The sequence below is a fragment of the Anabrus simplex genome, chromosome 1 (assembly GCF_040414725.1).
Source record: "Anabrus simplex isolate iqAnaSimp1 chromosome 1, ASM4041472v1, whole genome shotgun sequence".
Classification (NCBI taxonomy): Eukaryota; Metazoa; Arthropoda; class Insecta; order Orthoptera; family Tettigoniidae; genus Anabrus; species Anabrus simplex.
In genome coordinates this window covers 689,783,700-689,810,323 of record NC_090265.1, presented here as the reverse complement: position 1 = coordinate 689,810,323, position 26,624 = coordinate 689,783,700, and the positions used below count along the sequence as shown (strand labels likewise).

The 26,624-nt window shown below is 37.4% G+C and overlaps 1 protein-coding gene across 1 annotated transcript in view; it reads left to right on the top strand.

Moving 5' to 3' along the window:
- The window catches only part of LOC136857343 (transferrin), a 95,614-nt gene extending 72,196 nt beyond the window's left edge, over positions 1-23,418 (top strand). Inside the window, exons 10-15 of the mRNA XM_067135951.2 lie at positions 111-265; positions 4,274-4,465; positions 11,473-11,613; positions 12,343-12,473; positions 19,616-19,759; positions 22,189-23,418. Coding sequence (XP_066992052.2) covers positions 111-265; positions 4,274-4,465; positions 11,473-11,613; positions 12,343-12,473; positions 19,616-19,759; positions 22,189-22,287 — 862 coding nt within the window. The 3' untranslated portion in view covers positions 22,288-23,418. The remainder of the gene's footprint in view (positions 1-110; positions 266-4,273; positions 4,466-11,472; positions 11,614-12,342; positions 12,474-19,615; positions 19,760-22,188) is intronic.
- The last annotated feature ends 3,206 nt before the right edge of the window (positions 23,419-26,624 follow it).

The following is a 26,624-nucleotide window of genomic DNA, read 5'->3' as shown; positions in this document are numbered from 1 at the left end:
GTTCAAAATTTCAAGTATTTAAGGATCTAAACAGAATTTGAGGAACTAATGGCCCTCATCATCCACTGATATTGACTAGGCTTCTATGCACTCCTGTTTCTCTTCAACAGTGAATACAACTTGAAGCCAATTGTTACTGAGGTGTATGGCGATCACGATGCACTCTACTACTCTGTCGCTGTGGTAAAGAAGTCGTCTAGCTACAAGAGTCTGGCCGATCTCCGGGGAGCTAAGTCCTGCCATACTGGATATGGCCGCACTGCAGGTAGGTCTCAAGTACCCATGATAAAGCATCTATGACAACAAAGTAGAATTTGATTAATTAAAATATTTTTAATTCAAATATTTCTCAGTTTCTTGACATTCCTATACAGCAAAACGTTAAAAAGTCATATTTAATAGGTTTAATTGTTTCAAAGTAAAAATACCATGTTAGAACTTCCACATTTTCGAAAATAAAAGACATGGATAAGGACAATTGAATGCTGTCTTGGTGGAAGAGATTGGTAGTGTATAATTGTGCTGGTGCTGGAAATGGAACTGTAGTTGTTGGAAAGCTAAGAATAGGTACAAGCTCCTGGCCAACTGAGGATATGTTCCTTGAATAATCTTCTAGGTAGAGAACTTTGTGTTTCAGCAAACAGGCAAATCCCCCTCATTAGGATTAAACCCAGAATTCCATATACAGTGTATATCAGAACTATTCTGACAAAAAAATCAGGAATGTTCTTTGTGATAAAGATGTGGATTCCCATAGGGAACCTGAAATATTTGTTCCGAATGAGAAATTTATAATACCATTATAGTTGGTCCATTATTGGACATTATAAATTTTCCAGCTAACTCATTCCTGATTGCCAGTGTTTCGCCCCAGTGTGCCAAGTTGGGCTCATCAGTTGGTAAATAGCACACCTACCAAGGTGCATGGTCAGTGCATAGGCTACTTGGAGCCACTGGCAGTGCCAATGCACTATGAGAGACTTTGCCTTATTTTCAAAAATTGATGCCTGCCTGACCATCAGATGATATAGATGTCGATTCCCATAGGGAACCTGAAATATTGTTCTAAATTAGTAAATTTATAATACCAATATAGTTGGTCCATTATTGGACATTATAAATTTGATGGTTATGAATTTCATGTTTTTGGTCCGTATTGAACAATATATAAGTAATAATAATAATAACTTCAATGTTTCCACCTTTTCAATACAATATATTCACAAAATTACAAAATTATACGGTACTAGTTTCGACCCATCTAGGGGTCATCATCAGCCGTATTGGAGCAAAGATCATTTGTGGCGAAATCCTAAGACAATATTATTTTAAAGAATAACAAGTGAAATGAGATGTTATGGTAATAGTTAATAATACAAGGAATATACATAATAAGAGGTTTTTAACAAAGAATAAAGTATAAATGGGGTGTTGTAAAAATTATAATCATGGAAATCAGTAAGTTCTTGTATTGAAATGAAATATGGCTTAGGAAGAGGGCTTAAGGTGGGGCTGAAGGGTGCGGGAGAAAGTGTAATTGTCTTGGAAAAGTACCTTTGATTAAATTTAGGATTGAGTTTAGGTTGGCTGCATTATTGTTTCTGAGGAAAGTGATAAATAGATCGAAGAGTATGTTGGGTTTCTCTGAGATTTCATTGAGATTGTGACTGGTATTAAAGTATTGGTCTAGGTGTATGTAGTAATTTTCCATTATGTTCAGTAAAGGGCCCTTGTTTGCTAATACGAGGATGTCCATGTCTTGTTCAATATTGGTGAAATTATGGTTATAATCTTGCATGTGTTGGCCGATGGCTGAAAACTTGTTGTATTTTATTGCGTTAGTGTGCTCGTGGTATCTGATAATGAAGTTTCTCCCGGTTTGCCCGATGTAGGTTTTTTTACAGGTGGTACATTTGATCCTATAAACTCCTGATATTAAAAAACTGCTGGTCTTGTTGATGTGTGAAGTATTGTATAAAACATTCATGTTCTTATTGTTGGTTTTGAAGGCTATTTTAACGCCTTGTTTCTTAAAGATGTTGGTTAACTTGTAGATATCATTGTTGAACGTGAAGGTGGAAAATGTTAGAGGTTTGGTTATTTCTTTTTTGAGGGTAGTTTTTGGGCGATGTTTGTGTTTATTGATTATCCTTTCTATAACACAATCCGCGGAATCGCAAAATTCAACGGCTTCAGCAATCATTTTATAGAAAGGATAATCAATAAACACAAACATCGCCCAAAAACTACCCTCAAAAAAGAAATAACCAAACCTCTAACATTTTCCACCTTCACGTTCAACAATGATATCTACAAGTTAACCAACATCTTTAAGAAACAAGGCGTTAAAATAGCCTTCAAAACCAACAATAAGAACATGAATGTTTTATACAATACTTCACACATCAACAAGACCAGCAGTTTTTTAAAATCAGGAGTTTATAGGATCAAATGTACCACCTGTAAAAAACCTACATCGGGCAAACCGGGAGAAACTTCATTATCAGATACCACGAGCACACTAACGCAATAAAATACAACAAGTTTTCAGCCATCGGCCAACACATGCAAGATTATAACCATAATTTCACCAATATTGAACAAGACATGGACATCCTCGTATTAGCAAACAAGGGCCCTTTACTGAACATAATGGAAAATTACTACATACACCTAGACCAATACTTTAATGCCAGTCACAATCTCAATGAAATCTCAGAGAAACCCAACATACTCTTCGATCTATTTATCACTTTCCTCAGAAACAATAATGCAGCCAACCTAAACTCAATCCTAAATTTAATCAAAGGTACTTTTCCAAGACAATTACACTTTCTCCCGCACCCTTCAGCCCCACCTTAAGCCCTCTTCCTAAGCCATATTTCATTTCAATACAAGAACTTACTGATTTCCATGATTATAATTTTTACAACACCCCATTTATACTTTATTCTTTGTTAAAAACCTCTTATTATGTATATTCCTTGTATTATTAACTATTACCATAACATCTCATTTCACTTGTTATTCTTTAAAATAATATTGTCTTAGGATTTCGCCACAAATGATCTTTGCTCCAATACGGCTGATGATGACCCCTAGATGGGTCGAAACTAGTACCGTATAATTTTGTAATTTTGTGAATATATTGTATTGAAAAGGTGGAAACATTGAAGTTATTATTATTATTACTCATTATAAATTTTCCAGCTAACTCTTTCCCGGTTGCCAGCATTTCATCCCAGTGAGCCATGTTGGGCTCATCAGCTGGTAAATAGCACACCTACCAAGACGCATGGCTACTGCATACCGCGGAGGCCATGGCGTAGGCTACTTGGAGCCCAACTTGGCACACTGGGGCGAAACGCTGGCAATCAGGAATGAGTTAGCTGGAAAATTTATAATGCCCAATAACGGACCAAATATATTGGTATTATGTTCTTTGTGTTAAGAACAATGGTACAATTGGACTGGCCAAGAAAATGTTCCTTTTCTTTTTTTGAGTGTACTTTTTATTTTTCATAACATATCGTCCATTTATGTATCCTTTTTTTGTAATTTTTTAGAATATCTTTTGTCAATTTAACTATTAGACAGCTGATGATGATTCAAAACAACTGAAACATGTTCTAGTCATCTCCATCATCGATTTTCCACTCCAGCATGCCGGGTGTGGGTGTTTATGAGCCTCTTTCAGTTTGTCCTATCCATCCACAGCTAATGTCCTACCTTTTCCTGCCAATTTACATCATGTTTCACAAGGTCTTTGAAAATTGTTTTTCCCAACTAACACGAGGCCTCCCTCTGGGCCTCTTGCCAACATTCCTTTCATAGTATGCGGTCCTAATTGGAGCCATCCTTCTTATATGTCCATACCATTGTAATCTGCTTAATTCTAAGGTTTCCAACAGGCTCCTGTCCAATCCAGTTTGCTGCGGAATACTTTCATTCCTTATTTTGTCTCTCCTTGTCTTTTGGAGACATGACCGAAGGAACTTCATTTCAGTGGCCTGTAGGTGACTTTGTGCAGATCTAGTCAATGTTGCTGCTTCCAGTCCGATTGGTAGAATTGGTAGAAGATATGTTTTGTACAGCGTCTTTCCATTATGTATAAACAATGTAAAGTTGTTTACAAAAGTGTATTGAAAGGTGGAACAATATAATTTTTCTCTTATGAATATTTGTAATTCACTATGGTAAAATCATCACAAGTTTATTGTGTATAATAATTTAATAGGTCAGGGAGTCATATGATACATTTGAATGATTCCAGGATGGAACATACCTCTCTACACACTGCTGACCCAGAAACTTGTGCCCGATACTACTTGCCCTCATGCCAAGGCCATGTCTGAGTTCTTCTCTGGTGGTAGCTGTGTTCCTGGAATCCTTCAAACAGAGAACAATCCTAAAGGAGAGAACCCATCTAAACTGTGTGACCTCTGTGTTGGTGATGTTGATAGTGGTGAGTAGTTCTTTACTGAGTCTGAATCAGCATGTAGAGGAGTGCCATACTTAAAAAAAACTGTTTTCATGAAAGTAACATCCATAAAAAACCTTTTTAAAATAAAAATAGCCTAACAACTTGGATTAACAAACTAGAGTTAGCATATCAACAGACCAAGAACATTTATAACACGAAATGTGTTAAAAATTAAATAATTGAAAAAGAGGTTCAACCTATTCAATACATAAGAGAAAGAAATGTAGTGATTACATTCTTATTTAATAGTAATTAGAAATGGGACCGGTTTCGACCCTAGTCCAGGTCATCGTCAGCCGTTCAAAACATAAAAAACAATGCATATGAAAAAGATTAAATGAACTCTGGATCAGTATAAGATGAAATATAAATTGATGATGGGGGTAGAAAATTGTGAGTCACTTAAAAGAAAACAGTACGTAATATTATGAACTTTTACACTCTGTCAAGTACAAAGTCACAACACTATCGAACAACATATGAAGATCCATAAATATGTTGAAGTCGCAGACGAATAGATTTATAGAAGCAAACTGCCAGCTCCCGGTGATCAGTGCGGCATGTTCAAGGTCATGCGCTGTGGTCTCGAACGCCAAAGTAGAATGGAGAATATCCTGAAGATCCAGTATTTGCCTCGGTTGCGGGAAGTTAAGTACGTATATATAGAAATATACAACGCAATTCAGTATAATTGAATGAGTAATTGTGCTCCTGCTGAGTTCTTGGAAAACAGTTGACTTGAAAAAACAATTGTAAAGAGGAAAAAATATAGTAAAAAGCGCAATATCGGAAAACAAATGAAAGCATATATGCAGAGTCGTTATTTTTAAAATTGAAGAAATTTAGGTCATGATTGAAGTAGTCTAAGTTGGTGCAAGACAAGAGTTATAATTTGAACGAGGAGAACCGAAGTGAAGGTAGGTTTGTTTTTTTGTTTTTTTAATAGAAAAAGTAAAATAAATTAAAAGAGGAAGAGTGATAGTGAAATAAGAGAAGAATAAAATAAATTGAAGTTAAATGGTGCTGAGGAAGGATAAGATGGGGAACAATGAAATTTTTATCTTGAAATGTGTCTCTCGTAACACCAAATTGAGGCATTACCAGACAGTTATCCATCCAGATGCCCTATTCACCACAAAATACTTGATACTGAACAGCAAAGGACTGTTGAAGAAACTGGAGGTCCAGGAGAGGAAGATAAGACTGATCAAAGTAGATGGTGAGTATAAATGCTGACCAAACCAGGAGCTATACAGTTTACTGAAAAAAATTCGCAGGCGTAGTCAGGAAGAGGTGTCTGACTTTCTACGGACATGTCACTAGGATGGCGTACCGGCTTTTCAACTACTGGAAGAACAGGAAGATGGGACACCATGGCTACCAGAAGTGAAGAAAGATACCGTATTTACGCGAATAATCCCCGCATTTTTAAAAATATTTGAGGCACTAAATTGGGGTGCGGGTTTTATTTGAGTCAATGTTAGCATTTTATTCAAAATGAACCTTCCTAAAGTTAGGGTGCGGGGATCAGGTATTCGGTGGCGGAGATTATTCGCGTAAATACGGCGTATTTATGCGAATAATCCCCGCATCTTCTTTTAAATATTTGAGGCACTAAATTGGGGTGGCATTTTTTTTTCAAAATGAGCCTTCCTAAGATTACGGTGCGAGGATTATTTGCGTAAATACGGTGTACTTACGCGAATAATCCCCGCATCTATTTTTAAATATTTGAGGTACTAAATTGGGGTGGGTTTTTTATCTGAGTCAATGTTGGCATTTGTTTCAAAATGAGCCTTCCTAAAGTTAGGGTACGGGGATTATTCAGTGGCGGGAATTATGCGTGTAAATACGGCGTTCTTACGCGAATAATCCCCGCATCTTTTTCTTAAATATTTGAGGCACTAAATTGGGATGTGGGTTTTATTTGAGTCAATGTTGGCATTTTTTTTCAAAATGAGCCTTCCTAAAGTTAGGGTGCGGGGAATATTCGGTGGCAGGGATTATTCGCGTAAATACAGTATACAGGAAATGGGAGTAACTGAAAATGACACCTGAGCACCTCTCAGAAGTGTAATCAAACAAAAGAGGTTTCAGGACCTTCAAAGAAAACAGGCACCCATTGGACAAATGAAAGAAGGGAGATACACAGGTCATTATACCCAAAAATAAGTATGAATGATGGGTCACTGACCCCATTTAAAGCAATTTCATGCTGCATATAAATGCGTATTTCAGCCATTTTTATTGCTTTGGTCATATTTTATTCATTTTAGTGTTATAAGGTCATACTTGTCCACCTGGAGGTCATGATCATTAAGGCGTTGAAGTTTAACTGGTCTGACACTGTGGTTAGCTGGTTTGAGTCCCATTGATTGAAAAAGATTTCACCATCAGAATGTTGGCCAGCAGTAAAAAACCGCCTTTCAGTTGTATACCCCCAATAGAAGAAAAGATGGGATAACAAACAGCCAACACATATCTCAGCTTACAAAGACTAGCCCAAATGACCTGGGCCAAAAAACCAGTTAATAGCCCCAATCTTAAAACCCAAAAAGATCATTTGAGTCTTGCCAACGAATATATTAATAAGAGCAATCTGCAAATAAAACTAGACCCACTCTGTATGCCAGTCAACCCCATTGAATATATGCAAGTGACTGCAGACCTAACTTTGCTAGAAGAGGCCTGCAAAACGACTGTTCACTATACTATATTATCAAAAACAGCTGGCCCTCTGTGCAATAGAAAAAAAATTATCCATCTAATCAATGGCTAAAAATACAGATAACTCACAGGACAAGGAAAACAGAACTGGGGCAGGAATACATTCATCTCTCTTCTCACTCCACTTCCCAGTATGCCAAAACAAAACAAATTTTGATGCAGAGATAAAAGCAATTTCCCATGCACTACAACAGTTATTAGGCAGAAACAATGATTACCAAAAGTTTGTTATCCTTACAGATTCAAAAGCAGTCATCCAAGTCGTCTCATCAAATAATAAGTCTCAAAATAAAGAACTGAAAGAAATTCTATGTTATAAAAACCCTCCAAAGACTCCATAAACAGATCTCATTTCAGTGGATTCCTTCTCATGTTGGAATAACAGGTAATGAAGAGGCAAACAGATTAACCAAAAAAGGTACTATACTACAACAATCTGCCAGTCTGATTTTATGTCAGAAAAAAGGATTCTGAAAAATAGTATGAAGCATGAAGCATGAAGAAATGGCAAAGAAAACAGCAGAAACCAAATTATGGAAGGATGTTGATGCTAAATGGGATCAGTATAAAATAAAAGCAAGAAGAGAAGCTGTAGCCTTCTTCAGACTTAACGCTGGCCACGACTGTCTTTCTGCTCGTCTGAAATGAATCAACATCCTGAGATCCGAAAAATGCACATTTTGCCATGACTCTGGAAGCAAAATGGATAAGGAATACCTGCTACACTGTAACAAACTTGACGTGACAGCCAGAACTTCAGGTGATCTCACTCAAATATACTGGAACACAAGAAAGCACATTAATTGGAATCCGGGCTAGCCATAAGAAACAACAACAACAACATGTCGGCTGGCAGAGTAAGAGAGATGGTACTATACAATTTATAATCCCTAGATTGTGTGCCAAAAGCCTGGATTAAATTCCTTTTTTTTTTTCCTAGTAGCTTTACGTCACACCGACACAGATAGGTCTTATGGTGACGATGGGATAGGAAAAGCATAGGAGTTGGAAGAAAGCGGCCGTGGCCTTAATTAAGGTACAGCCCCAGCATTTTCCTGGTATGAAAATGGGAAACCATGGAAAACCATCTTCAGGGCTGCCAACAGTGGGATTCGAACCCACTATCTTCTGGATGTAAGCTCACAATCACGTGCCCCTAACTGCATGGATTAAATTCCAAACCTCTCTGGAGTGCTCGTATGGGGTAATGAAATGAAATGGCGTATGGCTTTTTTTTTTAGTGCTGGGAGTGTCTGAGGACATGTTCGGCTCGCCAGTTGCAGGTCTTTTTTATTTGACACCCGTAGGCGACCTGCGCATCGTGATGAGGATGAAATGAAGATGAAGACGACACATACACCCAGCCCCCGTACCAGCGAAATTAACCAATGATGGTTAAAATTCCCGACCCTGCCGGGAATCGAACCTGGGACCCCTGTGACCAAAGGCCAGCACGCTAACCACTAAGCCATGTAGCTGGAGTATGGAGTGAAGTCATATGATGCTGTTGATGGTGATTCGTCCATCGGATGGAGACGCTAAGTCTTCAACAGACCTCTTGGTGCTATTCAACAGGAGTAGGCTATGTGGTGACATTGGGTTTCACCCTCTCCCTTCCTCCTATCATATATCATGTCCGTCATTTCATCTCATTAACTCCTCTGATGAGGTTGACGTCAGGAAGGGCATCCGGTCATAAAAATCCGCCATGACAGATTCATCTCACCTCATACCCGACCCTGTAGAGAAACAGGGCAAGGGTTGGACAAACAAACAAGGTCATATTTGGTTATATTTTGAGCATTTTGTTTGAGTTGAAGTGTCATTTTTTTAACAAGACACACTTTATCTGCATCAAGTTTCAAACACAGGATTTTGAAGTAATGTAGGCCCTAGTAGATTTTTTTCTGAAAAAGACAGGTAGCAGGTTTAGAAGACATGATTCCTAGAAAGAGATGCTGTACGACAGATACCAAAAAGCATGCTAATACTTATGGTTCCCTTTCAGGAAGAGAGAGTGAGAACTAAATCTCAGGGTTATGATACTATCAGTGAATGAAATATAAAGTTTTAATTTACCTCCTGCAGGTCTGTCAGTCTGCATGATTAAATGTGTCTGCTGTATTATCACTTGTTAATTTTTGGCACGTTTCTTCTCTTTCTACCCCTTTTCCCACACCTGTGAGTCGTGGGTGAGAACTGTGTCGCACATGGGGATTTGGCCCTGTTTTACGGCCGGATGCCCTTCCTGACACCAATCCTGTATGGAGGGATGTTATTACTATTGCGTGTTTCTGTGGTGGTTAGTAGTGTAGTGTGTTGTCTGATTATGAAGAGGAAAGTGTTGGGACAAACACAAACACCCAGTCCCCAGGCCAGAAGAGTTAATCAGAGGCGATTAAAATCCCCAAGCCGGCTGGGAATCGAACCCGGGACCCGGTGAACCAAAGGCCTCAACGCTGACCATTCAGCCAATGAGTCGGAATTTCTGGCACATTTAATGTTAGTAATACTCTAATACTTGCAACCTATCCCTAAAATGTTTAAGTCATATTTTACCTTTTTTAGATCATATTTAGATATATTTTAGGGCATACTTGCTTGCATATTTTGTACTTCTTTAGGTCACAAACTTCCGAACCTTAGTTATTATATTATTACTCAAACTACAATACAAGAGAGCAATAAATGAAAGAAACACACACACACTACAGTCATCATCATCTTCTACAGAATTTTGAGTAAAGAATAATAATGTTATTGGCTTTAAGTCCCACTAACTACTTTTTTGAATTTTGGAGACGCCGAGGTGCCGGAATTTAGTCCCACAGGAGTCCTTTTACATGCCAGTAAATCTACTGACATGAGTTTGATGTATTTGAGCCCCTTCAAATACCACCAAACTGAGCCAGAATCCAACCTGCCAAGTTGGAGTCAAAAGGCCAGTGTCTCAACCATCTGAGTCACTCAGCCAAGCTATATTTTGAGTGCAGTACTGTAATAACTGCACTTGGATACAGGCAGAGTACTGGTGCTTTACACTGGTTTAAAAAATCATCAATTTTTCTTTGCTTCTTTGACTTTTCTACACAATTGTACACTAGTCGGTTATGTACACGTGCGCAGAGATAATGCATTCCATAAATACACGGAGCATCAGTGGGTACTGTCACCTCACCTTACACAATGTCGGTTGCAACACTTTTATCTGCAGGTGATGTCAAAAAGGTTATCTCAAAAGAGTCCGCTTATTGAATTCGATGGGATTAGATGTCAGTTTCTCCCACTGTCGGCAACCCTGAAAATGGTTTTCCGTGGTTTCCCATTTTCACACCAGGCAAATGCTGGGGCTGTACCTTAATTAAGGCCACGGTCGCTTCCTTCCCACTCCTAGCCCTTTCCTGTCCCATCGTCGCCGTAAGTCCTATCTGTGTCGGTGCGACGTAAAACAACTAGCAAAAAAGATGTCAGTTTTCTCCCTGCAACTCATATCCTCAGTACTACATAACGTATGAATGAGTAAGTAAATAAACATGTTTCATTCATGGGGACCAGGCAAAAGTGATGTATTAATGAGAAAATGTATATTTGGACTAAGTATTAATGGACAAAGTTTGGTGCCTAAAACAATTAACTTATAACTGCAAAACATGTACTGTAGAAGCAGATAATGTGTAAATAATGTTGAACTGTATACTATTATTACTATACTGAGAAGGAAGAATTAACTACAATCTGTATAAAAATCAGTCTGCAGTCCTTTAAAAAAGGAGCAGGAACCAGAAGGGAGTGAGGCAAAGCTGCAGTTTGTCTCCTATCCTTTTCAATGTGTATATAGAACAGGTGGTAAAGGAAATGAAAGAGGGATTCAGAAAAGAAATTGCAATTCAAGGAGAGGAAATAGAAACTCAGAAATTTGCCAATGATATTGTCATTTTATCTGGGTCTGCAGAAGATTTGGAGAAATTGCTGAATAGTATGGATAGAATCTTGCAGAAGGAGTACAAGATGAAAATGAATAAATCCAAACAAAATCAACAGAGTGCAGTCAAACAGTATCAGGTGATGCAGGAAATATTAGATTAGGAAATGAAGTCTTAAAGAAACTAGATTAATACTGTTACTATGTCTAGGAGGTTCACTGAACATAGAGAACGTGCTGCTCCTGGACTAGTTTTACCTCTGTTGAAAAAAAGAAAAGACCAAAGACATCATCAAAAGATTAATTATTTGCTTACATACCTAATGTTACTCATTTTCAGGTTCAAGTGACGCTCAGAAAACCAAATGTGAAGCGGGTGCAAAGGAAGCTTACTTTGGCTACACAGGTGCATTCCGCTGCCTGGCATCAGGGTCAGGAGATGTGGCCTTCGTGCAGCACACCACAGTCTTGGAGAACACAGGTGAGTAGCTTAGTTTCTATGCTAGATTGAGATGTTGTGATCACATGCAAAACACATTCACACTCTCCCAGAAAACATGAAGTGACAGGTAATAGAATATATATATGATATAAAGGTGGGTGCAAAGTAGATATGAATGAGTCAGTGCTCATACGCGATGTTTTCGTCTGGCAGGGAAACCCCTAGCAAGCAGATACACCTGCATTATACATATGAAATGAGGCTCCTGCATAGGCTACATCTAACAATGTCCACAGATTTTTGTGCAGTATCCGCCTTATCTCTAAACTTATTGGGTTGTATTTTTTTAAAATAGAAGATTCTGCATAAATGCTGAAAAACAGGAAAAAATAGACAGTTTCAAAGTGATTTGTCACTGAGTGATATGATAGTTAACTTTAATGCAAGTTGGTATCATAAATATGTTGCGGGCTGCTATAATAGTTCTTTATTTTTTTATGCTGCTTGATGGCAACTGAAGGAAATGAAAACTCGAAAATATGAGAAAATCATGGGCTCTCACTATGCTGTTCCTCAGGATATACTAAAAACCAAGGAAGATTTATTTTATTGTCATTTCTTATTTGCAAAAAGAAAACATAATCTTATAAACAAAAAAACTGTTGTCCAAAGAATAGGTAGTTTTGCTAGTGTTAATGTTATTTGAGGTGGCACAGGTTATACGCTGTATAACTCATCAGATCATTTGTCACTGTTGTTGTGTTTCAGATGGCAAGAATCCTGCTTCTTGGGCTGCTAACCTGAAGTCCAGTGACTATGAGTTACTATGCCTTGATGGAACCCGTAAACCTGTTGATCAGTATGTCTCCTGTCACTGGGCTCAAGTTCCTGCACATAAGGTATGACTACAGTTAGTATTATTAGGCCTCAGATCATCCAGAGAAGGAATATCAAATATTTCTGACTTTTTCTTAAAATAGCTCAAGCTCAAATCATCGTCAAAAGATCTGTCTGAGTTGGCGAGACATTCAACAACAACAACAACAACAACAACAACAACAAATAGCCTGACAGTAGATGAAGTGACATTAAACTAATTATTGTTGTTGATGATGATGATGATGATGATGATGATGATGCTATTGACTTGCTAATTATTATCTGCAATATGTCTTTTTAGGGAATTGAGAGCAATATTGGTTTTTAGTCTGGATTTTTTAAAAGCTAGAAATCATCAGCTTAATCTGAGTTTGTATCATCATCAGTGGCGGTGGGCTCTCAGGAGCACATGACCAAGTGAACTCCCAATTCTAAAGCATATTAACGCATTCATGGATAATTCAAAATTGTTTCCTTTGTTTCGACCTGATTTCATCATTGCATTTCATCATCAATCGATCACAAGCATTCGACTTATATCGAAGCTGCATTAGTTGTTCATTTCGACTGACAATGCAGGAAGCACACTGGAGGTTGTACTACAAGCCCGAAGACTATACACATGCGCATGCAGATGACGTCATGGTTTATGCACAGGATATCCCCATGAGCGAGGAGCACGGTAAGGTATGTGCCTTTCGTCTACAACCACCCTCAAACCAGAGATAGTATTACAGTTGATCACAAGGGTCTGCTACCTCCTCTGATGTTGCTGGCCACAGCTCCCAGAAGTTACTATTGCATTACATCACCGGAAAATTTCGCCAGTAGGTAATTCTGAACAGGTGTTTGTAATCAGGGGAAGAAGTTTGCTTTACATTGTCCATGGAGAATCGTTTCCAATGACATTAATATGAACCGGTAAATGTGATACCGGTACCTATTATTTTTATGGTTGTTTTCATACCTAGGTGAACTTCGTGTTATGTTTTTTTTTTTTTTTTTTTTGCTAGGGGCTTTACGTCGCGCCGACACAGATAGGTTTTATGGCGACGATGGGATAGGAAAGGCCTAGGAGTTGGAAGGAAGTGGCCGTGGCCTTATTTAAGGTACAGCCCCAGCATTTGCCTGGTGTGAAAATGGGAAACCACGGAAAACCATTTTCAGGGCTGCCGATAGTGGGATTCGAACCTACTATCTCCCGGATGCAAGCTCACAGCTGTGCGCCTCTACGCGCACGGCCAACTCGCCCGGTTTCGTGTTATGTAAAACGAAGAATAGTGCTCGCATCTTGTAATATTCGCTACAGTACAGTATTGTAGCAAAGTTCCTATGAATTTTACTTTTACCGAGATGAGTAGCTTTGGCTAATAATGGTCACAGCTTTACTGTGGCTTTTCAGATCTGCATTTGGGAGGTGGTGGGGTTGGTCTCCTGTCCGCTGTCCTGAGAATGGTTTTCCATGGTTTTCCATTCACCTCATTAAAGCAAATGATGAAATACAACAACAGTTCCTTTTATAGGCCACGGTCGCTCCTCTCTCCCGTTCTTTTCACCTCAAATCACCGCAGCACATCTCGTAGGAGACATCTCCTTCTAGGAGGCCCACTATCAGGGTACGGAATAAAAATACTTTAGTAGAAGTCGTAATTTTAATAATAATAATATTGATTTAAGTTCCACGAACAACTTTTACGGTTTTCAGAGACACCGAGGTGTTGGAATTTAGTCCCGCAGGAGTTCTCTTACTTGCCACTCAATCTTCCAAATGAGGCTGAAGTGTTTGAGGACCTTCAAATACCACCGAACTGAGCTAGTATCAAACCTATCAAATTGGGGTCAGAAGGCCAGCACTTCAACCATCTGAGCCTCTCAGCCTGTCAGTTGTAATTTTAGTTTTGTGGTACATTCACAGATTAATATTACATACTATCCACTTCATTTCGTATCGATATTGTAATCAAGATAACAATTAAGTAAAAGGTTCCACCTGATCGATACTTTTTTATTATTTAGGCTTCAGCTAAATTTATGTCATTAAAAACTTACAGAACATGTTTCAATTGCTTAGCAATCATCATCAACTGTTTCGCTTAAAGCTTAGGTGAAAAAGCATAAAACATTTCATAATTAAAATGTGTTAGTAAGGGACATTTAAGTGGTGAGGGAGGATGGATAGGATGGGGGGTTGTGTTTGTTAGTTAAGATTAAAATTATACAAATTAAAAACTATTCTAAACTAAAAACATCTTTGATTTCATTCGTTGTCACTTGCACTGGTTCATTATTAAGTTCAACAGTTTTCCGTTACTCTGCAGAGACAAATAAAAACACGTAAACATCAGAACAAGACCGAAGAGGACAGGGGTAGTACACCAAACTTCCCAACTTAATGATTCCAAATAAAATTCGTACAACGAATAATTGGATAGGGATCATACTCCTTACTATCCAACTAAAGGAAAACTGAACAATTCGACCAACAATCTACATAATCTTCTCCACCGGACAGTAAGAAAGGTCTAGAAAAAGAAGGAACACTATACCATCAAGACAAGTGTGCAAGAACATTAACGGAAAACTGTCGAACTTAATAATGAACCAGTGCAAGTGACAACGAATGAAATCAAAGATGTTTTTAATTTAGAATAGTTTTTAATTTGTATAATTTTAATCTTAACTAACAAACACACACACCCCCCCCCCATCCATCCATCCTCCCTCACCACTTAAACGTCCCTCACTAACACATTTTAATTTTAATTATGAAATGTTTTATGCTTTTTCACCTAAGCTTTAAGCGAAACAGCTGATGATGATTGCTAGGCAATTGAAACATGTTCTGTAAGTTTTTAATGACATAAATTTAGCCAAAGGCTAAATAATAAAAAAAAGTATCGATCAGGTGGAACCTTTTACTTAATTGTTATCTTGTTCACATATTAATCTTGGAAAATGCATCCTCGATTGTAGGGGTTCCACCATATTATGAGTGGAGATGGAATCAAACAAGGGAAGGAACTAAACAAGGGACTTTTAGTGAAATGATTTAAATTAGATTACTAATTTGCATTATACTTTGGTACATTTGAGACATAAAAAAAATGTTGCTGTGAACCCCCTGAATATTTTGTCACGAGACGCCACTGATCACCATCTTGAACAGTTTCCAGTCTTCAGCCGGGTCTGTTTGGGATATAAGCCTCCCCACCATCTTCTCTCTGACCATATCCTGTTCTATTCTTTCTTCATTCATGTTTTTTGGCCTCTACATGTCCTTAACTCCTTACAGCCATCTGTCTGTTGGCCTTGCTATAGGTCGCTATCCTTCCGTTCCCACATCAAACATCCTTTTCGGCAATTTTTCGTCATTCATTCTCTGCACGTTGCCATACTGCTGTAATCTTGATATTTCTTTTCTAGCTGTTATGGGTTCCATTTCATCCCCTCTCCCACCATTTCATTCCTCAGTCTGTCCAAATTTGTCACTCCACTGCTACTCTTAGGGCACTTCATTTCACAGGCCTGTATCTACTTTTATCTCTTCTTTCATTACCCATGCCTCGGATGCAAAAGTCATTATAGGAAGATAGTATGTGCATTATGTAAAATGTTTCCTCCTCTGTCACACTTTCCTGCTCCATATAAAACCTCTTACACATTTAAAGAATTGGTCTGTGCATCCTGTTCATTTATCTCACTGTTATTCTTTCCACTTTCCTCAATGATACTTCCCAAATATTTTAAACTGTCTACTTTTTTGTAGTTTCTCTCTGCCGTATATTATTTCTATATCAGGTATATTCTTAATGCACATTGTGATGACTTCTTTGCTCTTCTTTGCCGAGAACTTCATTACATATGCAGAGACTACTTCTTTCAATGGAGTAACATTAGGGCCTGCCTGGGGCTTAAGGGAGCCTTCACAGACTTCCATCACAAGAAAGAAAGAAAGAAAGAAAGAAAGAAAGAAAGAAAGAAAGAAAGAAACAAAGTACTTATTCACCCGAATGTTATACTCCACAGGAAAGGTGATATTATGATGTTTTTATTGCATCATCGTCATCATAGGTTCTTTTGCCATATGGCAGGTCCAATTATGATATCTTGTGGAAAATCAACTCAGATGGTTTCCCATTGCCTTCCTCTGTGCCATTTTAGGCTATTCATCAGCTGCCCTTAACATAGGGAACATTCGCTGTTGTAGCCGCTTGTCTGAGGTGCAAATACTTTGCCTGATATCTGCTTCCAACCTTTTACTCAATTAACCCGAGCACTAGGTTGCCTCTTCTGACACCAACACCATACTGAAGATCTTCTTCTCCGTGGTAGGTACCATTGAGGTCTTCACTCATAACCCTGAGCTGGAACCCTTATCATATGGTACACACCAGGTCAGTTTGCTCTGGGACTTACACGGGCAGTGTCACCACTCTCCGAGTAGAGCCACCTGAAAAGAGTTCATAAGTAGAGGAATTGTCAGGTGGTTGCATCTGTCTGCAGTTATTAACATTGTATTGAGTCTATCACAGACATTTCTCACAATACAAGTAGCACACTCCCTCACAAAACACTGTAAAAAAAAATATATATATTGCCTGTACTACATCTGTAGCTGATTACAAAGCTATTAGCAGTTGATAACTCAGTCATTGCTGCCTGGGAGGCTGATTACCTCAGATCAAGTAGGGGTATTTCAGTCTCCTTGACAAAGAAACATTGGGAAACTGTATGGAATGTACAGAAAACAACATGGTTCAACCCAGAAGAAGAACTAAATAACTCTACACACCTTGGAAGCTTCACTTCTAATATAATTTCAAGATTTACGCATGGCCTTTTATCTGTATCTAACTCTTCCTGTTATTGTTTCTTCCACAGTATGATCCTTTTCAAAAATAGAATGTATAAAGAACTATGTAAGAAATGGTATGACCCAATACAGATGAAATAGTGAATATGTCAGTGAAATTGTTAATACTGTACCTTTGCATCCTAGAAAGCATGTCATATGGCCTAATTTCATTAGACTCTGATGTGAGTACAGCGAAGTTTAAAAAATATAAAAACCAAAAATAGAAGCATAGGGTACATGTCTTTATGCTGTATTCAGTGTTTTGAAAAAAAAATCCATTAATTAGTTTTGTAATCTTGCAATACATTTTTAACATATTAAAGGGATATAGATTGCATTAAAGTTTTGCTTGTACCTGCTGCAGTATCTGCTCTTTTATCTGGACATGCTCTCCTTTTTAGACCACTGACCGAGGTTTGGGTGGATTATTAAAAAGAAGATATATCCTTTTTTTTTTAGTGAATCTGCTTATTTTGAGATAATCTGTTTTACTACTTCAGTTTTACAAGTATTCTTCATTACATGATGGCATCATTGATATTGTATCGACATAGTGATTATGGATATACAGCACATGCAATTATTCTATGCATACCTTGTATTGTGATAAAGAATGTTATTTACCATTCTGTATATTGCATGGTTCTCTCTCAGCAATACCTGTCAGAACACTGCTATGTTAAGGCAACACTCCAGAGATAAAAATATATTTTTACCTAATGCATGGATTTTTACAAAACTTTGTGGAAATGTCACCTACATAAAAGTAGGGGTATCACACACATTTCCTTCATATACAATTAATAGATTTTCCAAAATAAATTTTTGTTTCTGTAATTTTTAATTCAATTTTTTTTCATGAAATTGAATTAACATGTTAATGTTAATTCATAATTAGGTCTAAAATGTTGGACTTAAAAATCCCTACTACTTGAAAAAATTCTGCAATCAAAAATTCCATATCCAGGTTTCTTAATTTAGCTGTGATACATATACCATACAAATTTTGTTACATTTGGTAGAGTATTATGGGAGAAAAATGGGATTTAAATGTAAAATTACAATTAGCAAACAAAGCATTATTACACTGATAAATTGCTTGAATTCAGCGGAATAATTTTGTGACAAGGAAAAGGAAACTCAATCCTTTCAATTTCAGTCATTAAAAAAATTCACCAAAATGACCAAAATATTGATTTTAATGTGTGACAACTGACAATGTGACAAACGAAAGGAGATCATCTGGATTTGAAGGAAGCCTGTTTTAAATGGATGGCTCTGAAAGTAATACTATTATGATGTTGAAGAATGTATTAAAGCTAAGTCCTTTCAAACTGAAGTGAAATCTTTTGATCAGTTCAATTTCAAACAGTTTTTGAATGAGAGCAATAATGACCCAGAATTTAACAAGTTACCCTGTAGTCAGAGATTAGCAAAGTATTTCAATTCACGTAAGCCATTTGATTATACTTCAGAATTACTAAAACTTGCAGAATACACTTTTTTTAATACTAGAGCACAATGCAAATGTAAAAAGACTCTATTCATTGATGTCAGCACAATGCACTGATAATGGGAAACCTTTCAAAATGGAATCTATCAAAATCCTCTTAATAGTTCAATAATTTAAAGGAATTTAAATGTGTATCTTTTTTATATATTAAACATGCCAAAACCCTTGAAAGCACCTGAATCTTCAGAAAAGTACCACCAAGGCATGCAAATTTGTTTCGTTGCTTAAATTTTATAAGAATTTACTGTATAATATGTAGATGGATACATTCCATTTATGTATGTGAAAATTGGAATATATGTCTAAATTCAGACTCTCAATGGAGGATTTTTGTGTCCTCTTTTTTTCTGGCATTGTCCTCTTTTCTAAATACTTTTGTCCTACTTTTTTATCTATTTGCATCTGGTCATTCTCGTTATAGACAGGTTTTACACACTTTCTTTGAGGAGACCCAATTTTCTTTCCTGCAGAGAGGCCCGTATTACATTCATTACACATCTTACTTCTTCCCATGCATCCAGCTGTTCTTCTACTTCTTTCTGATTGCCATTCCATATCATCGGATGGTCTGCAAAGAATACTGCTTGCAATTTTTCTTCTGCAATCCTACCAGCCATACTACCTCGAACTATGTGCATCACTGTTATAAACAATAGAGGTGAAGGAGAATTGTCTGTAACTTGAATCATGTTGTCTTCTCTCCCCTACCCTTACACAGTTTTCACTTCTCTCATACATGCACTTAACCTTTTGTTTACTTCCTCTTTATAATGTATCTAAATTTGATCCTACAGATTGTGACAAGCAAGACCAAGTCATCCAACGAGATTGATGCTATACGTCATGCTCTACTGGCTGCAGGCAATATGTACAGCAGAAGACCAGAGCTGTTCCACCTGTTTGGGTCATATGAAGGCAAACAGGATCTGCTCTTCAAGGTGAGTTCGCATTTTGTGTGGAACATACATTAAGACAGGAAGCCGGAAAGGAAGGCAGGGACATGCATGAAGTACAAACGTAATGAGAGGTCAGGTTGAGTACAGAAAGCAACAGAAAGAAGAGAGACAATTAGGACAAACTCTTTAATCTCTCACTACCATCTTCAGTTTTAACGTATAGTCCCAGACAAGTTAATCGGAAGGTTTCTTTTTTCTTTTTTTAATAATTTTTCCCACTCGTTGGCAACAGTGTGCTATAAATTGCTATTCTTAAATCCTGTGCTTTCTATGCATTATTTGTTCATTGACTGAATAATAATTGCTCTGTGTGACAACAGTTTTATCTTAAAAGTGCATTTATTTGCACGTCTTGCAGTTCGGAGGAATTTTGAAGTTACCTGGTGTGATTCGTAATATGTGTCTTGACTCACAGCAAGTGTAATGTGATTGGGCAAAACTATAGTGACCGGTACTCAAGGTTTAGTAACACGAGCCACCCAAGGTGGCGCACGCACGTTGACTGTCGCACTAGTAGCGCTGAGAGGGACGACAATGCTGCCAACTGCTGGTTGTTGGTTTGATATGGGTATACATTTTTTCCTTGCCATGCGGACAGTACATGCCGCAGCGATAGAAAAGAGCATCTCGAAGGGAGTGTGGCCCTGTTCTCATGACAGAGATTGGCCTGGATGTGCAAAGATAGATTACAACTACTCAACTACCTTTCTTCTTGCCGTGCGGACAGTATGCGCCGTGGCCTTTTAAACATCCCTGGCCGCTTCATAATTTCTTTTTCTTCTGCAATTGTTGGTAACAAAATCTCGGTTTCATCCTAGGTGTCAATGACGTCATCCTCTTCCATACGTGAACCAATCACCATTATAAGCAATGGAGTATGGCGTCTAAAACAGTAATTTTGGTTATAAAAGTAAATGTACTTCTAGGGGCGGGCGGGTTGGTCCCTGGCAAGAGTATTGAACACATCTCTATTCCACGATTATTTTAAGGTGAGAATGGCAGTAATTAAAGTAACATTTTATGTAATAATCCTTGAGTACCGGTTAATATATTTCTACCATGTGACTAAAGTTTTATCACAGAATACTTCTGAGACTTTCTTCTCACAAGAAGGAAATCATCAGATAGGATAGATGAAAGTGAGGAGCCTGGCACAAGTAAGTGAAAGCAATAATGTACTGACTTGTGTAATTTTTTCCACTTTTTAGCCTTTTTTTAACCTCAAAAATGGGGAGGAGGGGGAGGGAAAACGATGAGAATTTAACTGTGAACCTTAACTACCAATAGAATTCCACCACTTTCTTAGTATGATTCTTTGGTAATTGCTGGCATAGACATTTCCTCATTCAGAGAGAATCTACTCAGCCATCCCCTGCTTGCTATAAACTGTGAGATTCCTATATTTCATTTTTTTGCCATCTCCAGTGTTTTTAGCTGTAACAATGTGACACTGTCAATTTAAACTGCACATTGTAACTCCCATTTTTCTTACCCATCCCTAATGACTATTCACTTAAGTATGTAAAAATAATTTGCTCAGAGACTGGTATATGTTAAGAGGAAGTACTACTAGGCAGCCATCTTCTAATCAGAGGGTAAACAGAAGTGGTTCGAGACTTCAAAGCATGAAAGTATAGGCAAAAGGGCCCTAGGCCTCCAATGCTCTGATACCATTGGAGTCTCGCATGTGGTTACTAAAAGCATAGTACCGATGCATGCTTAGAACAGCACTGTGTGCAACATGCCAAGCTTAAGCTCCTGTCACCACCTACAACCTGATGGCCTGCTGTTGAAACAATAGATATGTTCATGAGTGCACATTTTGCAAAAAAAAATATTGACGACAGAAACTCTTACATAAACATGGCAGAAAAATTATGCAAATTTCCATTTCAAAATTAAGGGTGGGAAAAATTACATGGGAAAATATGGTAATTATAAAGATCCCTGATTTGGTTTTCTTATTCGTCATGACTCCTTTCATTCGTAGTGAACGTCTTTACTATGCAAGTGTACGACTTCTGGATGGCAGGGCTTCTTATTAGATAGTGTCTTTTAAGTTATTTTGCTGGAACAGATTTAATCTGATTTCAATAGCTGTAATGTATACTGTATTGGTTCATTCCACAGACTTTTTATTTAATAGCACCCCACTGTTCAGAACTACATAGTCCTTTGAATCTAATCGAATGAAATATGTTATTGCATTCCTGTCCTTCAATTGAAGCTATACTAAGTAGCTTTTAGACCTATATGAATTGTAATTGGACAGTCCTTTAGTTGGGTCAAGCTACTTATTAACCAATAAGACATTCTTCATAAAAAGATATGAATTGCTTCTTGTAGATCTCTTTGCTTCTCCCCATTAAATAACCATTTTATTACTAAGCAAAATATTTTTGTTTTTTCAGAATTCAGCAACTGGATTCCAGTCTGTTAACGGCACTACTCCAGTGGAAGAGCATTATATCGAAATCCTAGACCGCATCAAGAAATGTGGAGGCCAGTAAGAAAACAACATATACAGTATTTCCTAGCTCCCCATCTTTCTAAGGAGCAAAAAGAAGTACATAATTATCAGGCCTGAAGTCTACTTCAATAGTTTCTGTGATCTGATATAAGATTATCCTGTAATTGCAACAGAGTTTAAAGATTTCATAATACTGAAAATAAAGAGGAAATCATTATGACTGAATAAAAAAAGGCTGATGTCAAGGGTATGGCTGTTTGTATTATTTTCAAAGTTCATGAAGCAGCCATATCTATTAACTTCACTCTTGAAACCTGTTAGCTTTATTCATATAATTTGACAGTGCAGAAGAAATTTTAAAAAATCTACTGAGGATTAATGCATGGACAAAATTATGATTAAACTTGTGAAATGCAGACTACTTAGCAGCTAAGATTGTGAAACAAAAAGCTTTGCAGCTATTTTGTCTTCCTCAAATCCTGCAACTTCTCCTTTTTAAATACTGTAGTTAAGCATACTTATCAACCATGGTTAGGATAATAGAGAACTCACAACAATGAATAATTGTTTACCCTATCAAACACTTGCTGAACAGATCAGAAATGATTTCAAAATGTATTTTAATAAATTTAATGACAAGACTGTCAAATAGCAATCATTGTTTGTTGATATAACATCATTTTCATCTTACAACCAAAATCAATTGTTTCAGTGTAAATCTCCCACCATGACAAACTGAGAATGCTCGACAGATTTTCATTTAACAGTGAGCATAAGCCATAATTCCAAAAGAAATCACTCCAAATCATTGTTGGAACAGGCCATCATATAGAAAGATAGGAAAAATAACACTTACTCTACTTATAAACTAATAGTAGACATAACATTCATTGTTACCTGAATATTTCCTGAACTGTTGCACTTTTAGTCTTGTACTAATCTTTTGAAACTCAACTCAGTTTCACAACGTCATATGCCAAATGAATTGTGTTACAAATTGCAAACAATAGAATATTAAAATAAGTGATTTTCTTTCTGCACTGTCTCTCTGTTACTGTGATGTACCTATTTGTGCAAACCCTTGGTCTACTTTGTTTGTTGTGCACTTCTCTGATCAAAGTGTTTGTATGTTAATGTTGAGTAAATAAATTAGTTCTGTCTTAGACTATAATATTGAGTTATTGTTCCTTTTACCCCATTTTCATATCCTGTCCTCCTTTATGGCGCACATATTAACCAAATTGATGAGGTAAAAAACACTCCAAAACAACATCAAAATAACCGATAGGCTGGACATCCAAAAAACAAAACAAAAACCAGTCACATGTAATCAATGATGCAGAATACAAACAATTTTTTGAATTAAGACAAGTTCATATTTTTAATTTTGCTAGTGGTCAAGTATTGCATTACTCAGGTAGATTTTGACAATGATAGAATAGGAAAAAGCTGTAGATCATCCTGTTTAAAAAAACAGTGCTATAGACCCAAAAAAAGGCGAACATAGTGATGGGTCACGTGATGCAAAGCTCTCGATTAATTCCGAGCAAGCGATGCAGTACGTTATCGCGATGTTATCTTGATGTTGTATAGTGACGTCAGGCGCATGAGCTCTTTGTCCCGAGGCAGTGCTGGGAAACGTATCGAGAGCTCTCGATGCATTTCGAGCAGCTGATGCAGTCCATGACTCGTAATCCTATCTTGAAGTTTGAATCGGGACATCATGCGCATGCAGTGTGTAATCCCTTGACTATATCTTGCCTGCTGACCAACTAATGATGATACGCCCACTTCTTTATAATCTACTCGCAATCAACTTACATACCAGTATTTCCTGCATTTTACTTACGCATTGTCCGCTTCCATGGCTAAATGGTTAGCATGCTGGCGTTTGGTCCAAGGGCCTCCGGGTTCGATTCTCTGCTAGGTGGGATATTTTACCCTTCATGCATTAGTTCCTATGGTTTGGGGACTGGGTGTGTGAAATAAATAGTAATGAAGAATGTGAGGTATTTTTAAGACTTTATTGAAATCATTTCTTTTACATTGCATCAAGTAGTGTAATTGAACAGAAAGCAAAATATACCAGTAATGGCATAAAGATACTGGTATATCTGTGCATGTATCTGGAAAGGGACTCGTTCTCGGGTTAAATCTCCTTCTGGACTATTGATACTTTTACATAAGTATGGTAAGAAATAGATCGTTTCCATGAAAAGGATCATTCAAGACCAGCTACAATATTATCAGACCTGAAGGCATATATACAGGATAAAGCCGCACTCCATCGACAAACTTTCGGAAACTGTTCAGGGAAACCTTCTGTGTATATTGTTAGAAGATACCCGTGGTCTCCGGTGGCTCATTAGAGTAGAACTGGTAATTAAATTATGATTTATTTGGTTTTATTACTGCAAACTACCTTATTTCTGTGAAAATACCTTCACAACAGAGAAAAATCCTGCAATATTGAAAAACCAAAACGTACAACACAAAACCCAAAGTAGCAAAGCCTGTAATATGTAATAACCAAAATGTACAGCATGAAACACAGAGTAAATCAATTGAATCGTGCAGTCGAGTAACGAACTAAGTCAGATTTTGCTACTTTTCAGGAGAGCAAAAAAACTGATTTTCTTTGACACGCTTCAATGAATAGTTTCCATTATTTTATATAATATTTAGATCAGTGATAGATATATAACGGAGGTAACAGGAAAATGTTCAAGAAAAATTTATAAATTTTATGACCGTTTGAACTTTTTTGACTTAGTTCCTTTCTCCAATAACACCGAAAAAAAATTGGGGGTTGGGAATAAATCTCTCATACGAACTATACCAACCTCTGTTATATATTAAACATAGCATAATGCAATCCATAACACTGTTTACAGTTTATCCAACAGAAAAAACAGGGAAAACAAATACAAATGACCTTGAAGCGCCAAATAACTGCAGTATTACAACCGAGAATACTAACCTAAGGGGAATTCATTAGCTGCGAAATAATGTCCAAATAAAATGCCAAAGCATCCTCATTCGCAACATATTTCAACAGTTTACACAAGTCCTTATTCTCGGCTTTTATTGGAACCCCACCCTCTGGATATGGTGCCATTGGTTGCAAGGAAAATGTGCAAAAGTTACCTTTCCCAAGATGAAACGTATGTTTCACAATGCTGTTTATGAAGGGAAATGCTACAAGAACTCCTGGTTTCTCTGCCCTATATCTGTATTCTTTAAATGAAGAAGGAGAAAATGCAATCTTTCCAGCACAAGGAGTATTCTTTATCAATGTTTCGGCTGATATAGTCACTTTTTTTTTAAACTCAGGCCAACACTTGTCAAAATTAAATACTGCACTTGAGTCTACTAACTTAACTGTAACATTTGCTTTGCTGTTTACAATAATTGCCATATATTCTTCGATAGTATAAACTCTTATCTACTTTTTAAATATTTTTCTTAAGTACCCCAAAGTCCCTGTCGCATGGTAGGAATGAATGACCCCTCTCGGGAAAGTACTGTCTAATCTCCTTAAATCGATTTGAAGCTGCCAGGCCTAGCATTAGACTTATGACCGTATGGTTCTTATTTTGGCCTGGAGAACCATCAGAGAAAACGTGTAACTGATCAACATTTTCTGACACAAATTTGTCTATAGAATCTTTCAGGAAAGAAGTAACTTCATTCGCACCCTTCTTTCCTTGGCCTTCATGATACATATACACAACACACTTGTCCGTTGCAAGATCATGAATACAAAACACATTCACCCACAGCTGTCTCGTGAAAACACTTCTTGCACTGGTATGTGTGGGAGGGGCAGATTTTGCATAAAGTCTAAGGCAAGGCCTGTCACTTTGTCATTTGTTCTACATAGTGTTGCAACTTCTTTCAAAGACCTGTAGAATTTCCTGCTTCTTTTATGAACATCATATTCAGCCTGAGCTGCACGCTTTGCTGATTCACAAATATGTGGACTCCTAAGTTTAGCTGTGAACTCCTCACACTTGCTGCAGACATCGATCTGTGCTCGTCCGAATCGGTAGTTATAATTCTCAACAAAATAAGTTCTGTAGAAGCTGTACTTGACTCCACACTCCGGGTATTTTGTGACAAACATGTTGTGTCTTTTCTTAATAGTTAAGCGGGCATCTAGGTAATGCACTTCTTTCCCTCCGTAATGAGTTCATTTCAGAGGGAATGATTGAATATGATCGGATATCAGTCTAGTGACATCTTCTGGTATCTTTCTGGTATTTGGATTGGTTCCTCTCTTGTCCCGGGGAATTTCTCCATGAAGAAGAAGCATTGTGGTAAGGAATACTCTTTTCTGAGTGACGGCATGCATGCTCATAAAAGCTGAACGACATA